The sequence below is a fragment of the Oncorhynchus gorbuscha genome, linkage group LG07, assembly GCF_021184085.1.
Source record: "Oncorhynchus gorbuscha isolate QuinsamMale2020 ecotype Even-year linkage group LG07, OgorEven_v1.0, whole genome shotgun sequence".
NCBI lineage: Eukaryota > Metazoa > Chordata > Actinopteri > Salmoniformes > Salmonidae > Oncorhynchus > Oncorhynchus gorbuscha.
In genome coordinates, this window is record NC_060179.1 from 66,613,178 (window position 1) to 66,629,297 (window position 16,120).

General features: G+C 43.5%; 1 protein-coding gene across 3 annotated transcripts in view; it reads right to left on the reverse strand.

Annotated features, from left to right (window-relative positions):
* Positions 1-551: 551 nt before the first annotated feature.
* Positions 552-16,120, reverse strand: part of LOC124040245 (rho GTPase-activating protein 27-like) — a 31,291-nt gene continuing 15,722 nt past the window's right edge. For 2 of the 3 annotated variants that reach the window (XM_046357239.1, XM_046357241.1), the window contains 16 exons: positions 10,958-11,422; positions 10,226-10,465; positions 9,920-10,000; positions 9,650-9,775; positions 9,115-9,204; positions 6,746-6,813; positions 6,510-6,597; positions 6,281-6,382; positions 5,900-5,998; positions 5,620-5,728; positions 5,342-5,470; positions 5,054-5,152; positions 3,347-3,424; positions 3,124-3,255; positions 2,329-2,434; positions 552-2,176 (listed from right to left, as the gene is read on the reverse strand). In XM_046357239.1, coding sequence (XP_046213195.1) covers positions 1,999-2,176; positions 2,329-2,434; positions 3,124-3,255; positions 3,347-3,424; positions 5,054-5,152; positions 5,342-5,470; positions 5,620-5,728; positions 5,900-5,998; positions 6,281-6,382; positions 6,510-6,597; positions 6,746-6,813; positions 9,115-9,204; positions 9,650-9,775; positions 9,920-10,000; positions 10,226-10,465; positions 10,958-11,422 — 2,190 coding nt within the window. In that variant the 3' untranslated portion in view covers positions 552-1,998. The remainder of the gene's footprint in view (positions 2,177-2,328; positions 2,435-3,123; positions 3,256-3,346; positions 3,425-5,053; positions 5,153-5,341; positions 5,471-5,619; positions 5,729-5,899; positions 5,999-6,280; positions 6,383-6,509; positions 6,598-6,745; positions 6,814-9,114; positions 9,205-9,649; positions 9,776-9,919; positions 10,001-10,225; positions 10,466-10,957; positions 11,423-16,120) is intronic. The other variant, XM_046357240.1, reaches the window with a different exon arrangement.

Sequence of the window (16,120 nt, forward strand, 5' to 3'; positions counted from 1 at the left end):
TCAATGAGAGAAGTGAAACATTTAGTTGTTCGTTGTTCATTTTCTCGAAATCTAAAGGCACAGCCTAGATTCGAGCCAATGTCTTAAGTAGTTCGGCTCTATCCTCGTGAAAGTGACAAACTGACATGTTTTCATTTCCGTCAAAAATAACTTTTTATGGAAGGAGTGCCTTTGATTTGACGGCCTGCACATGCGCAGTTCAGCGCGATACGACCAAACACGCATGACATCGTGATGGGGGATTTCCTTTTGAGAAGCAATTTTAGGCTCCATTTTGAAATAGTACATTTTCTTCACGATTGGCTGATCCCTCCTGATGACTCGGTTGGACGTGACTCCAATAGGGTCTCCAGGATCAGGGAATGAAGTTGGAAGTCCCACCCATTTGACTACATTAAAATGGTGAAAGCCCTCAATCGCGATGCCCATGTTTATACGGCCTTTTGGCCACAGAGGCCTCTATCTTTCACACACATCAGTGGATAAGGGCCGGGCTAAGTTACTTTACGCAATTAACAATTTGAAACAATAAATGTTGACAAAGCAGTGAGTCATGTTAGGTGACATATTTTTACAAAGTTATTTTATTAAAGGAACACGTGCATTTTCAGTAATTTACAACATAAATATGCTACTTGATTTCTATGTACAGAAAAAAAACGAATGTTATGCTTCTCACAACTGTCTAACTATTCATTTAGGTCTGGCCTTTTCCAGCTCTATTAATGCTAATAAAATTAATGAAATAGCATAGCCATATGTCATTATCATTCTGTGTGTTAATTTACAATGAGGCTTTGTTTAATTAACACTAAATGTGCCTATTTAAAAAAGGTGGAATCTGATTATCCAGTACAAAATCTAGAGAGGCTGTACAAGGGAAGTTGGTGTCTAATTCATAGCAGGTTTTGGGTAGTACATATTTGATATATTTCTATATTACAGTTACAAAATGTACATTGACTGAATAAGACATTATTAGCATAACACAGGACTTCTATAGGCCATTCAGAAACATGATATACAATAACCTCAAACATTTCAGTAACTTTTAAACATTTTGATTTCATCTTTAAAATACATCTAAAAGGGTTTGTTTGATCGTGTGTAAAAACAAAGTACATTTACATTTAAGTCATTTAGCAGACGCTCTTATCCAGAGCGACTTACAAATTGGGTATCAAAGCATCTTCAGGTTGCCTTGAGAATTGGGGTGTTAAGATAAAATCATGTTATTGTGAATTAACATTTTTACATGAAAGGAAGATTTCAAAGTAGGCCTATAGCAACAAAAAATGTTTTGAGACTGTACATAAGTGATGCCATAAGGGTGTGTGTTATTTTACATAATAAGGAATGCAGTGAAGAAACAGAAATTCAGAGAACATTCTGAATTGGCAAATTAATATCCAACTAAGATATTATAATAAATGCAGTGCAAATATTTGACATCGCTTTCAACTAGGCCTAATGCAAGCAGCTCCTCTATGGCTGCCTCCCAATAATCTCTCCTTTCTCCTGAAGTGTGCACTTGTTCACTTCCCTTCATAATTTGAAAGGACATGACTGTTAGGCCTATATGTAAACTCCCTCTAGCCCATGCCTACACCAACCCAATGCTTTTACATTTGTGGGGAATAGTGAATGAGTGCACACTTCAGAAAGAAAGAGACTATTTGGACGCACCCTCTGTCCGGTGGTGAGTGTGTGGTTTTTATCCTACTGCAATATTACTTCAATTGATCACTGACCTCTGACTGACAGAGGCTTATGATTTTTTAAAACATTTTTTATTTATTTAACCTTTATTTAACTTGGCAAGTCAGTTAAGAACAAATTCTTATTTTCAATGATGGCCTAGGAACAGTGGGTTAACTGCCTGTTCGGGGGCAGAACGACAGATTTTGTACCTTGTCAGCTCGGGGATTTGAACTTGCAACCTTTCGGTTACTAGTCCAATGCTCTAACCACTAGGCTACCCTGCCACAGTTGATTGTTTCAACTGGAATGGAAGATGTATTCGTATTCGTTCAGGACTAGCTCCACTATCTGGTTCTGGAAAACCATGTGCATGGCGATGTTGGCTGACTCCATCTCTGGCCGGAGCAGCGTGGGACCAAAGACGATAGCCACGTTCTGCACAGTCATACGGTTCTCTTCTCCATAGTTTATCACTCTGAGAGAGGGTGGATAGAGAGGGAGAGAGCCGAGAGAAGCAGAATACTATACGTTATCATAATATCATCAATCAAATAGGGCTCTGGTCAAAAACAGTACTCTTTATAGCAAATAGGGTGCCATGGCAAAATGTGATTGTGAAAGACCTACTTGCGTAAATGGCTGAAGAGGAGTTCCATGGTGTCATGGTTTGGCCGAGGAAGAGACTCCACCAGCTCTCGCATGTAAGACACTTTGAGGGTGTAATCAACAGTTCCTGAAAACAAGACAAGATAGAACAATAAATGGTACACTAATGTATAGATTCAATGTATATCTCCAATAGTTCATAAAAAGGGAAGTGGGGGGCCTCCGAGTGGCACGGCGGTCTAAGGCACTGCATCGCAGTGCAAGCTTTGCCACTAGAGATCCTGGTTCGAGATCAAGCTCTGTCGCAGACGGCCGCGACCGGGAGACCCATGAAGCGGAGCACAATTGGCTCAGCGTCGTCCGGGTTAGGGGAGGGTTTGGCCGGCCGGGATGTACTTGTCCCATCACGCTCTAGCGACTCCTGTGGCAGGCCGGGCGCATGCAATCTGACACGGTTTCCTCCAACACATTGGTGTGGCTGGCTTCCGGGTTAAGCGGGCATTGTGTCAAGAAGCAGTGTGGCTTGGCAGCTTCGTGTTTCGGAGGAAGCACGCATCTTGACCATATGGGAGTTGCAGCGATGGGACAAGACTAACTACCAATTGAATAGCACAAAATTGGGAGGAAAAAAGGTGTAAAAACACAACAAAAAACAAAGGGAAGTGGGGTGGTAAACATGATTAGTCCTTCCTTGATAGTGAAGTAATACACTGGGTAAGAAAACTGAGGTGCTACTGTGGGGCCAAAACCTAACACAGTTTCAGGCTATTCTGAGAGGTGACATTGTGGGGCCACGGTGTCTGGCCTGCTGCTTACTTATGGCCTGGATGAAGTGGCTGAAGTGGCTGAAGGGGAAGAGGGGTTCAGGAAGCTCCCTGAAGAAAAGCTTCAGAGCCCCAGTGATGACGTGGGTGTCCTCCCACTGGCCATCCTCCAAGTCCAGTTCCTCTGTAGAACAGAATTACATCACACAACAGAGTCAAAGAACAGGAAACACAAATACAGACACACATACAGAAGGTAAAGAGATGGGCATTACCATGATCTGCCTTGAAGCGTAGTTTCTGAATGACAGCTAGGTTCCCACTGACTCTGTAGAGTCCATCCATGTCCAGACCTGTGAAGACAAACACACATCAGCATTGGGTTCAATCAACTACTGTGGTAACTTTTTTTTATTTTACTGTAAATATTGTGCTGAGTAATACACTGCTATTTCAATGTCACTACTGGCATTTACAGTTGAAGCATAATACATTAAAACTCAGTTTTTCACAGTTCCTGACATGTAATCCTAGTAAAAATCCCTCTTTCAGGTCAGTTAGGATCACCACTTTATTTTAAGAATGTGAAATGTCACAATAATAGTAGAGAGAATGATTTATTTCAGCTTTAATTTATTTTATCACATTCCCAGTGGGTCAGAAGTTTACATACACTCAATGAGTATCTGGTAGCATTGCCTTTAAATTGTTTAATTTGGGTCAAATGTTTTGGGTAGCCTTCCACAAGCTTCCCACAATAAGTTGGATGCATTTTGGCCCATTCCTCCTGACAGAGCTGGTGTAACTGAGGCAGGTTTGAAGGCCTCCTTGCTTGCACACACTTTTTCAGTTCTGCCCACAAATGTTCTATATAATTGAGTTCAGGGCTTTGTGATGGCCACGCCAATACCTTGACTTTGTTGTCCTTAGGCCATTTTTCCACAACTTTGGAAGCATGCTTGGGGTCATTGACCATTTGGAAGAACCATTTGAGACTAATTTGCGGCCGGTTGGGATGGTGTTCTTAGGCTTGCAAGCCTCCCCCTTTTTCCTCCAAACATAACGATGGTCATTATGGCCAAACAGTTCTATTTTTGTTTCATCAGACCAGAGGGCATTTCTCCAAAAAGTACAATCCTTGTCCCCATGTGTAGTTGCAAACCGCAGTCTAGCTTTTGTATGGCGGTTTTGGAGCAGTGGCTTCTACCTTGCTGAGCGGCCTTTCAGGTTATGTCAATATAGGACTCGCTTTACTGTGGATATAGATACTTTTGTACCTGTTTCTTCCAGCATCTTCACAAGGTCCTTCGCTGTTTTCCTGGGATTGATTTGCACTTTTCGCACCAAAGTACGTTCATCTCTAGGAGACAGAACACATCTCCTTCCTGAGCGGCATGACGGCTGCGTGGTCCCATGGTGTTTATACTTGCATACTATTGTTTGTACAGATGAACGTGGTTCCTTCAGGCATTTGGAAATTGCTCCCAAGGATGAACCAGACTTGTGGAGGTCTACAATTTATTTTCTGAGGTCTTGGCTGATTTATTTTGATTTTCCCATGATGTCAAGCAAAGAGGCACTGAGTTTGAAGGTAGGCCTTGAAATACATCCACAGGTACACCTCCAATTGACTCAAATTATGTAAATTTGCCTATCAGAAGCTAAAGCATAAACATAATTTTATGGAATTTTCCAAGCTGTTTAAAGCCATAGTCAAATTAGTGTATGTAAACTTCTGACCCACTGGAATTGTGATACAGTCTATTATAAGTGAAATAATCTGTCTGTTAACAATTGTTGGAATATGTACTTGTGTCATGCACAAAGTAGATGTCCTTACCGACTTGCCAAAACTATAGTTTGTTAACAAGAAATGTGTGGAGTGGTTGAAAAACAAGTTTTAATGACTCCAACTTAAGTGTATGTAAACTTCCGACGTCAACTGTAACATAATCATCAGCACTGTGATTACTAATCATTACCTCTCTTTTCCACTGCTCGGATACATTTCTCCACAAAGCTTGGGATAGTAGTTTTCTCCTGGGCACACAGTGCAGCCAGATGACAGCCAAACACATTGTCTGAGGGAAGGATGATGGATGTTGTTTACCCGTATCACAACAGAAGATATGTACAAACTCATTCCAATCTCAATCTCTCTGGATAAGTAACATAGTCGTCACAATTCCTGACAGTAAATGTAATGTAGCCTGATTTGGAGCAAGTTCGGCATGTGTAGCATTGTAGGAATGAAGACCCTATGAGCCCACCTCGGATGTAACCCTTCTCCTTGACGGACTGCAGCGTGGGTCGTTTCAGGAGGAACTTTATCAGCTTGGTACGAACCTTCTTCTGATCTGTCTCTCCCCCAGAGGAGGTGGCCGTGCTCGGTCTGGAAGCTGGGGAGGGGGGGGGGGGGGTCAAGAAGATCAAAGAGGAAAAGGGGGGTTAAACAGCCACGAAACATGAGCAATTTAACCTGGTGGAGGCTATTGCAGCTGAAACGTCTGCTATTTGAAGCAGGAATAGTGTAGTTGGGAGAACTTACACATCCTCCTCTTGTCCAGGGTGCTTGGTGACCTGTCATCTCTGTCTGTACCGGAGGACTTCTCACTGATGTCCCCGTCCTCCTCCTCAGATTGGTGATGATCCTGGTCCTGCAATGTCATTGGCTAACATGCATGATGTTTGAACCAGCAGCCATTAAGTTAACCGTCCTAAATTGACCTTGATCAGGGAGTTTTTCTTATTTTTATTCAGTACATATTTGTCTCCATGCACGTTAAGGTGTGTGAGTTAACTTACTTCTAAACATTCAAGAAACTTACCAGCTGTCGAATAGTGTCGACTAGAACTTTGTGCCAGTCGTTGATGATACTCTCAGTGTCGTACTGTATCAGAAACTCAACACCATTTTTGTTTTTCAACTGAAGAGAGAACATACAACAGAGGTTATTATGACTTTAACATTTGCTTTACAGATTTATAGAGAGGGCAACAGTCTTAGACTAATGGAAAATATATTCTCACATGATGTTGCTTCCCAGAATCACTTATCACAATGGGCAGAAAATGGTGCATGTATAGTCAATTACATTTGTATTAAATAAATGGTACTCCCAAATGAATCATTCATTATCTTTGATGTATTTAGTACAACTCCTACAACACCTGTATTATGACTTCATAGCAACCAACTGTCAACCCACCTCTACAACATTCTTTTTGCTGGATTTATCCCTGGGAGCCCAGCCAATCGTTGCACCTCGTAGCTCCACTGTGACCTCTGGGGCGATCTGATTGGTCTTGTTCTGTTGAGAGAGAAAGACATCATGGAGGACAGTTGATGAAAACTGACAGTACTGCATTCCATGAAATCAGACAGTGATGTAAGAGTTCTTTATCTGTGCAGGTAACAGTTGTGCACCTCTCACTCACCAAGGCTCCTGTGGCTGCAGACTTGGGGTCTTTGTGGAAGGTCAGAACCCCTCCGTGAAGAACCGTCCAAGACTGGGCCCAGTTTTTCCTATAGGAAGGCCACTGAGTGTGAGCTGTACTGTACTTCAGGGAATGTTGTAGTGTGGAAAATAATTTGGTAATGTAATGGCTGATAATTCCACCACTTGCTTCCATGTCAGCAATTATAACCAGACTTTGGATGAGGTTAGAATTACCTTACTCTTTTCCCATTCTCTGACACTTTAGTTTTGTTGAGAATTCCAGCTTTTTCTAAACTCTGCACCTGAAAAAGGATCCAAACATAACATGCTTTTAATTGTGCAAAGCCAAGTGTTCAAGTGAGACATAATAATTGATGCATTAATACAGTACAATCCTGTTAACCTCTACAAACAGAAATGCACCAAAAAAGCGACAGGAGGACAGTATTTGACAACTGTGGCTAAACTCTGACAACAAGCTCCTTTGTAATAGCTTGTTAACAGACACTTCTCCCTTTATGTTTTATAATGAACAGCATGAATGGTATAAAACCACAGGCACATTTTAGACTATTGCATCCTCTCTTTCACTGTGTAGTGAGGTGTGATGAGGTGGTACGGCGGTTGGTAGCTCTGGCTGAGAGTTTCCCAAAGGTGTTGTGACGTCAGCTGCCCTCAACAGGGAAAAACTCATCTATTTATATACCAAGAAATAGACCATTTCCCAAGTGACATCTGTTTCTACTCTCTCAGGTGTAGCTATGCAACTACTATTCTGCTTACAAATTCTTCAATATACGGGTACAACACACCATTAGCCCTTAAATAGATAGCATGCGGATGGATACAATATTTATCAGGGCAGTGGTGAGATATATAAAAAAATATTTAAAAAACACATTGTGCCACTGAGGCTCTGATTGAAGGGGCTTCTTGCTTTTGTCACTTCTAGGTTAGACTACTGCAATGCTCTACTTTCCGGCTACCCGGATAAAGCACTAAATAAACTTCAGTTAGTGCTAAATACGGCTGCTAGAATCCTGACTAGAACCAAACAATTTGATCATATTACTCCAGTGCTAGCCTCCCTACACTGGCTTCCTGTCAAGGCAAGGGCTGATTTCAAGGTTTTACTGCTAACCTACAAAGCATGACATGGGCTTGCTCCTACCTATCTCTCTGATTTGGTCCTGCCGTACATTCCTACACGTACGCTACGATCACAAGACGCAGGCCTCCTAAATGACCCTAGAATTTCTAAGCAAACAGCTGGAGGCAGGGCTTTCTCCTATAGAGCTCCATTTTTATGGAATGGTCTGCCTACCCATGTGAGAGACGCAAACTTGGTCTCAACCTTTAAGTCTTTACTGAAGACTCATCTCTTCAGTGGGTCATATGATTGAGTGTAGTCTAGCCCAGGAGTGTGAAGGTGAACGGAAAGGCTCTGGAGCAACGAAACGCCCTTGCTGTCTCTGCTTGGCCGGTTCCCCTCTTTCCACTGGGATTCTCTGCCTCTAACCCTATTACAGGGGCTGAGTCACTCGCTTACTAGGGCTCTTTCATACCGTCCCTAGGAGTGGGTTGAGTCACTGATGTGATCTTCCTGTCTGGGTTGACGCCCCCCCTTGGGTTGTGCCGTGGCAGAGATCTTTGTGGGCTATACTCGGCCTTGTCTCAGTATGGTAAGTTGGTGGTTGAAGTTATCCCTCTAGCGGCTGTGCTTTGGCAAAGTGGGTGGGGTTATATCCTTCCTTTTTGGCCCTGTCCGGGGGTGTCATCGGATGGGGCCACAGTGTCTCCTGACCCCTCCTGTCTCAGCCTCCAGTATTTGTGCTGCAGTAGTTTATGTGTCGGGGGGCTAGGGTCAGTTTGTTATATCTGGAGTACGTCTCCTGTGCTATCCAGTGTCCTGTGTGAATTTAAGTATGCTCTCTCTAATTATCTCTATCTTTCTCTCTCTCTCTGAAGACCTGAGCCCTAGGACCATGCCTCAGGACTACCTGACATGATGACTCCTTGCTGTCCCCAGTCGACCTGGCCGTGCTGCTGCTCCAGTTTCAACTGTTCTGCCTGTGATTATTATTATTTGACCATGCTGGTCATTTATGAACATTTGAACATCCTGGCCATGTTCTGTTATAATCTCCACCCGGCACAGCCAGAAGAGGACTGGCCACCCCACATAGCCTGGTTCCTCTCTAGGTTTCTTCCTAGGTTTTGGCCTTTCTAGGGAGTTTTTCCTAGCCACCGTGCTTCTACACCTGCATTGCTTGCTGTTTGGGGTTTTAGGCTGGGTTTCTATACAGCACTTTAAGATATCAGCTGATGTACGAAGGGCTATATAAATAAATTTGATTTTTGATTTGATTTGATTTCTTCTGAGTCTAAACCAATCAGCTTTCAGGAACAGAAACAAAACACCATTCAGAGGAAAGACAGGTCAGGTCAGAGTGGTCATAGCGCTGGGGCAACTTCACAGAAGTGTCATTTGAGTAAGAACAGAACTGTCATTTTCAGTCGACTCAGGGCTGATCTAACCTAATGAGGATCAGCAGACTGGGGAGGACAATAAAGGAGGACAGGAGAGGAGGAGGGGGACTCACGTGATGCTGCCCCATCTCTGGAGAGTTGTCTGCACTGGAACCCTCGCTGCCGTAGTCCGAGGCATTTCTTCTGTGATTTGGGAAGAACTTCTGACCAATAGGGGAATAAAGGACACTTTACTTTGTCACAATGTGACCAAAACGACATCCCATCTGAACAGAATTGTTTAAGTACACAATCTACTCTTTTATATGTATGGTATAGACCACTGTATTGTTACGACACCAAATGTCACTGGCTGAACACAGTGATCCTAAGAATAGAAGTGAAACGTAATAGGTGTTCCAGGTGCTTGGCTCTCTCTTGTTTAGGAAACGGTGTCAAAATGGGGGCTGTATGAGAGCGTCAGGTGTTTCATATGGTGTTCCCAGTCACTTCACTCTGCTTCACTAAACACTGCTGTCAGAGCCAGCTGACACTCCTACTGTAGCTCTTATAGCTCTATTGTGATGGGCTCTGGCTAGGGGGATGTGAGGTGTGTGTGTGTATTTGTGTGTGTGTGGAGGTGTGGGTATGCACACTAGCAACACTAACCCTTTCCTCCATGGTTGAGCTGAAGTGAGCTGGACCCATGGTGTGTCTCCAGTTCTTCATAGATAGAGACCCCCCGTCCAGCGCAACACCATTTCCCACCTTAGACTGGCCTGATGCTACAGGGGCCTGGAGGGGTCAAATGATAGAGGAGAAACTCTATACAAGACACTCCAAAATAAGTAATTCATAAGTTAGGAATTAGGCATTGATTACCTATCTAAATCTGTATGGTAGAATTAATTGCCATGGGTGTTTAATCTTGATCTCTACCTCAGGCAGGTTCCACTGGGATCTGGAGCCGTCTCTCAGGTAGTAGTACGTCTGTCCTCTGTCGTCCAATGATTTGATCCACTGTTACCACACACACACACCACACACATAAATATCCATATTGCACTGCATCATCATTGAGAAAATGTACTGCATATACTGTAGAATCAGGTGGCCCGGTAATATTCCTTCAAGCTGAGTGGCATGGTCTCCCCCCTAGATTTCATTCCTGGATAGGTCTCTCTCTCTCTTTACCTCAATGAGACTAACCTGAATAAATAATGGCTAAATAAAGGGTCTGTGTACCTGCTCAGGTGTGTGTTTGCTGGAGAACACCCATGTTCCATCAGGGTCTATATTGAGGTTCCAGCCAGTTGGAGCACTCCTGTCCAGGCTGGCCCTGGGGATGACTGCCTGGATCACATGGCTGGGGTTGTAGTCGTTATGGAAGGAGTGAGGGTCCACTGGGGACAAAGCCAATGGCTCCTCTTCCAGGGATTCAGGTAGGTCAGCCTCACCTGGGTAGTCCTCCTCAGGCAGGGGAGGCTGGACACACACACATCATGCACACACACATGCATGTGAACACAGAAACACACCCACAGACAGGACAGACAACACAGAGATACACACACACACACACACATGTTGTGAGAATGTTACATTCAGGGATCTCATTGTGCTGCTTCAAAACAGATCGAGAACAGGACAATGGATAACCTTCCTCCTAGGTTCCTTTCAGCTTTTCAAAGTTAATCATTTCAACGAAGCAGTTTAAACAGCTTTTAGCTTATTCTTTCACATCTCTTTAGAATTGTGAAAACATGAGAATGCAGTTCGCGAAAAGTTCACAACAAGGTCAACGAATGCATTGCCTAATAGTTTGAGGAAAACTACATCTATGAAAAATAACTGTCTGCTATGTACTGTAGGAGCTTAACTTCATTAAAAAGATGAGTGTTGTATTATTTGTAGACTTCCCATGGGTGAAACTATAATAGATGAAGTAAGTGAGTGTCTAAGTGGAGCAGGCCTTACCGGCCCTTCCTCCAGAGAGCTGTGCCCACTCAGCGGCTCCATCAGAGGAGGGTAGGGGCACTGTGGCTCTGGGGGCTCCCAAGACGTCTCTCCCGATACTGGGTTGTAGAAGTACTGGCGGCCGCTAGTCACATCCAAACACTGCTCCCAGTCAGCGGTCCATGCAGGGGGGGAGACAGAGGTGGAGGTGGGGGACTGAGAGGAGGGCGAGGGAGACGAACACACAGGCTCCTCAGCGGGAGCCTCAGGGTCTATGTGGGGGTTGTCCCAGGTAGCCTGCCCCGATTCAGGGTGGTAGTAGTACTCCTGTCCACTCTCCTGGTCAGTGTGCACCTCCCATCCCTCAGAGTCCAGGTAAGGAGGAGAGCAGGGAGGGGAGGAGGCCGAGAGAGGGGACTCAGAGACGTTTCTGTGGAGCTCCGCTACATTGACGTACACAGCGTTCTGGGCACTCTCATTGTCAACCTATGGGAAGAGCAGGAAATATGGGTCAGGGGTCATCTGGAAGAGTTTAGAACTACAGAGTGACACCAAGCCTTGTCCCAGATCTGTTTATGTGTTGACAATAACCATAGGAGTTGGAAAAACAGCACAACCAGATCTGGGACGAGGCTGAAGTCAAGTGACACTAATTCTAGACAAACCTGTGAATAAAAAACTAACATCAACTTTAGTCTCACAGCTCTATAGACAGTCAGTTGGTTCTGAGTAGATAAAAGAAGCTGTGATATTTCTGGAGAAAAAAAAGCCACTTTCACCTATAGCACTCAGAAAGAGGGTGGAACAGTCTTTCTTCCGGTGCAGTCAGCTCAGAAAGTCAAATCTAAAGCTAAACAGAAAGCAATGAGCTCCAGACCACAACCCACTGCCTCGTTTTTGTCTAAATATACAGACACCCACTATTACCCAGTTACCCACAGACACAGACTCTGCATTTCCAAAAGTGGAGGTGCAACACTCAACAAACTAAAACTCTATGCCTACTTCACAGTCCGCCCAGGCATTCCTGTGTGACATTGTCTTTTGTCTAAGGGTGGTGGTAATGTTCCAGAACAATAACAACTGTCCACAAACAAACATAGAAGGCCAATATTCAGGTTTCATTCAAAAGTTCAACAATGGTTACTAATCAACTACAGCAGGCGCACTTTCAATTCTCCACATTACAGAACTGAAAGAAAAAAATGATGACTCACACTTTCACTGAATATAATCAAATTCAACTGTTGACTGAATATAAGTTAATAGTACATTTTATTCTTCCTCTTATCTGCGACCCACAGTTATAGAAACCATTTTACAGTAGGAGGCTAAATATATCACCAGTATGTAAATATAGGCCTAGTCAAGACCAATACACATGGTTAGGTTAGTTGAGTTAGCCTACATGGTAGTCTTGTTGTCATTGTTGTTGCAGACTGCCCCAAGAAATTGCCCCTCAGATAAATAGGTTTAATTGTATTGAATAAATGAGAGTGAAGGAGAGAGATGTACATGTCTACAGTAAGTCTGTGTTCATCATTCCAGAAAAAATTGGCACACTCACTCACTCCTGCTAAAATCAATGTTTTTCATTTATTTTTTGGTCATTTATCCAGAGCGACTTACAGGAGCAATTAGGGTTAAGTGCTATGCTCAAGGGCACAGACAGATTTTTCACCTAGTTGGCTTGGATATTCGAACCAGCAACTTTTCAGTTACTGGCCCAAAACTCTTAACCACTAGGCTACCTACTTCCGTTGAAATGACCCCATCTAAAATAGACGATCTGATCCTACATTTTCAGAGGCCCGAGTCTAACCTGGAGTCTTTTCTTATCTGTTCCAGTGGCCTAAGTTTCACCTGCTGTATTCCAATGAGGACGTGTCTGACTGACTTTATGGTTCCTGGGACGTCCCTCTGGGAACCCTGATGGATATGTGGTCATCATCATGGCACGGTGAGAGGGACTGTTGATCTCTCCCTTCCTCACTCATAGCCTTCTGGTGTGGACTATCACACCAGGATCCTTTAGACTATGAAAACCTACCACTGGTTTGATGAACGGTGACAGGTCGGAAGCCTATTTATATGGGTCAGTCGTCGGAAGGCAGATATGGTTAGAAATGAGTAAATTTGACTATTTTCCTCTGGTTAATAATAATACATTTTGTATCAGATATGGACTCGGTGTCCCATCTAGAGGTTTTTGGCCTGTCATTAGAATCATTATTGATCTCATTATCAACACAAGGTTATCAATACACATGACCAGGCAATCAAATCAAAAATAGATCAACAGAATACAGACAAGCAAGAGGAAATTAGAGAGTTGCATCATTGATCTCTCGCTGTGTTGATTCTGAAATGCCCCCTCCCCTGCCCACTGGAAAATATATCTACCCAGAGCAAACACCACACAGTAAACACACACTAACCAGAAGTGAGAAAGTCGGTCTTTGTGTGGGCAAAATGTCAGTGTCACCAATAAACATAAACAGGCAAAACCCTCAAATCTACCCATTTCATCAACACACACAGTAAGCACCTCACAGTAAATGTAATACCCATATGCGAGAAACTATGGTTTTGTGTTGGCAAATTTGTCAACTTACACCTGGCAAAACTCTAACGTCAAGAGTGCTTAATGGATCTATGCACTAACCATGCGGAAGGCGGCGTTACTTGTGTTACTGAGCATGCTCTCTGGGGTTGACATACACGGCAACAGAGGAAAACAAAGTTGAGCTGAAGCAATATATCCGCAGAAGGGTGAGACTAAGTAGACTCAACAGGAAGCAAGAAAGTGATAACAAGGTAGACGTAAACACTGTCAATATTGTATATACACTGTACAACAAACCCAACACACTCTGATCTACATTCAGAACCAGCCAATTTAGCCATAGATCCATCAAAACCAGTGCACTGACAGTTTCGGTGAGGCTGCATTGTTGCATTTAGAGACATACGCTATACAGTTTGTTCTGGACCTACCTGGTTTGCAATTGGTAGAGCCAAGCCCCCCCGGGTCTGATACCCATGCCGGGGCTTTGCATAAAGATCCACCATGTTTATGTAATCCTAATTAGTAGAGCCATATAATACAGCTGACCAGAGCACAGCTACACAACCACAGGACTGAACTGACAGAAGCAGAGGCAGGCAGACAGGCACACACACCATGCAGTGTGCGCACACACACCAATGACAGAGATGCCTCCGAAAGGAGAACTGCCTACTCTGTTACAATGACAGGGGGAGGGGAGGGATGTTTCAGATGGAGGGAGGCAGAGAGAGAGAGAGAGAGAGAGAGAGAGAGAGAGAGAGAGAGAGAGAGAGAGAGAGAGAGAGAGAGAGAGAGAGAGAGAGAGAGAGAGAGAGAGAGAGAGAGAGAGAGAGAAAGAGAAAGAGAGAGAAAGAGAAAGAGAGAGAGAGATAGAAAGAGAGAGAGAGAGAGAGAAAGAGAGAAAAGAGAAAGAGAAAGAGAGAGAGAGAGCGAAAGAGAGGGAAAGAAAGAAAGTAAGAGAGAGAGAGAAAGAAAGAGGGAGTGAGAGAAAGAGAGAGAGAGAGAGAGAGAGAGAGAGAGAGAGAGAGAGAGAGAGAGAGAGAGAGAGAGAGAGAGAGAGAGAGAGAGAGAGAGAGAGAGAGAGAGAGAGAGAGAGAGAGAGAGAGAGAGAGAGAGAGAGGAGGAGGCAGATAGAAAGAGGACAGGTCATTTGAACCCACTTCCTTTCTGTCTTACCAATGATGAAAAAGGAAATGTCGGCATGGAAACAAAGCTTTAGGAGAGTGCATTCCTTTACTCAAGTGGTGAATTAGATTAATTAGTGAGGAAGCCAGGGCAGAACTAAGAGGAAACTGAAAAAAACTCTGGGTTTAGCTAGTCCACTGTACTCACAAAGGTCATGGTTTGACTGTTATAACTCTGGTTTGGGTTATATCTCATTCTCTTTGTGAAGTAGTCTTTACATTAACATTAGAAATTCTGTAATCAGCCTGAAAGTAGCATTAACAGTAAGAATCGGACTACTACTATTGGTTTCCAAATCAAATGACAACAAATGTTTAAGAATTGCTTGATAAATTTACATAGAAAAGTACAATTGTGCACTGTGTAGAGGAGAAATGTACACATTTTAATGGACAATGTTGCTGTAAAACTAAGAGGAACCCAGAGTGGCTGATGCTCAGACTGCAGAGTAGGTGGGTGTTTGACTTGAGACAGGAAACTTTAGTGAAGGGGCAGTTGCTCAACCATCACTTCCTTCCAGGGAGGATCAGACTGTTCACAGATCAGACTGCTGACTGTCTGAAGCCTTTGGCTGAAATGTAGTACCATAACATCCATACTAACACAACTAATAGTATGATAATATATATCATACCACTGCAACCAATAGCATCATCATAATTCATCAACTAATAGTATCATAACACATAAAACCATAAGTACAGCCTTATTCTGAAATTGATTAAATCTTTTTTTTTTATTACACACAATACCCCATAATGAAATTTTTGCAAATGTATTCAAAAAAGAAAACATAAGTATTCAGACCCTTTGCTATGAGACTCGAAATTGAGCTCAGGTGCATCCCGTTTCCATTGATCATCCTTGAGATGTTTCTACAACGTGATTGGAGTCCAACTGTGGTAAATGTAATTGATTGTACATGATTTGGACCTGTCTATAAAAGGTCTATAAAATGTCTATAAAAGGTCCCACATTTGACAGTGCATGTCCAGAGCAAAAAACAAGCCATGAGGCCAAAGGAATTGTCCGTAGAGCTCAAAGACAGGATTGTGTTAAGGCACAGATCTGGGGAAGGGTACCAAAAAATGTCTACAGCACTGAAGGACCAAGAACACAGTGGCCTCCATCATTCTTAAATGGAAGAAGTTGGGAACCACCAGGACTCTTCCTAGAGCTGCCACCCGGCCAAACTGAGCAATCAGGGGAGATTGGCCTTGGTCAGGGAGGTGACTAAGAACACAGTGGTCACTCTGAAAGAGCTCCAGAGTTCCTCTGTGGAGATGCAGAACCTTCCAGAAGGACAACCATCTCTGCAGCAAATCAGGCCTTTATGGTAGAGTGGCCAGACGGAACCCACTCCTCAGTAAAAGGCACATGACAGGCCGCTTGGAGTTTGCCAAGAGGCACTTAAAGACTCTCACACCATG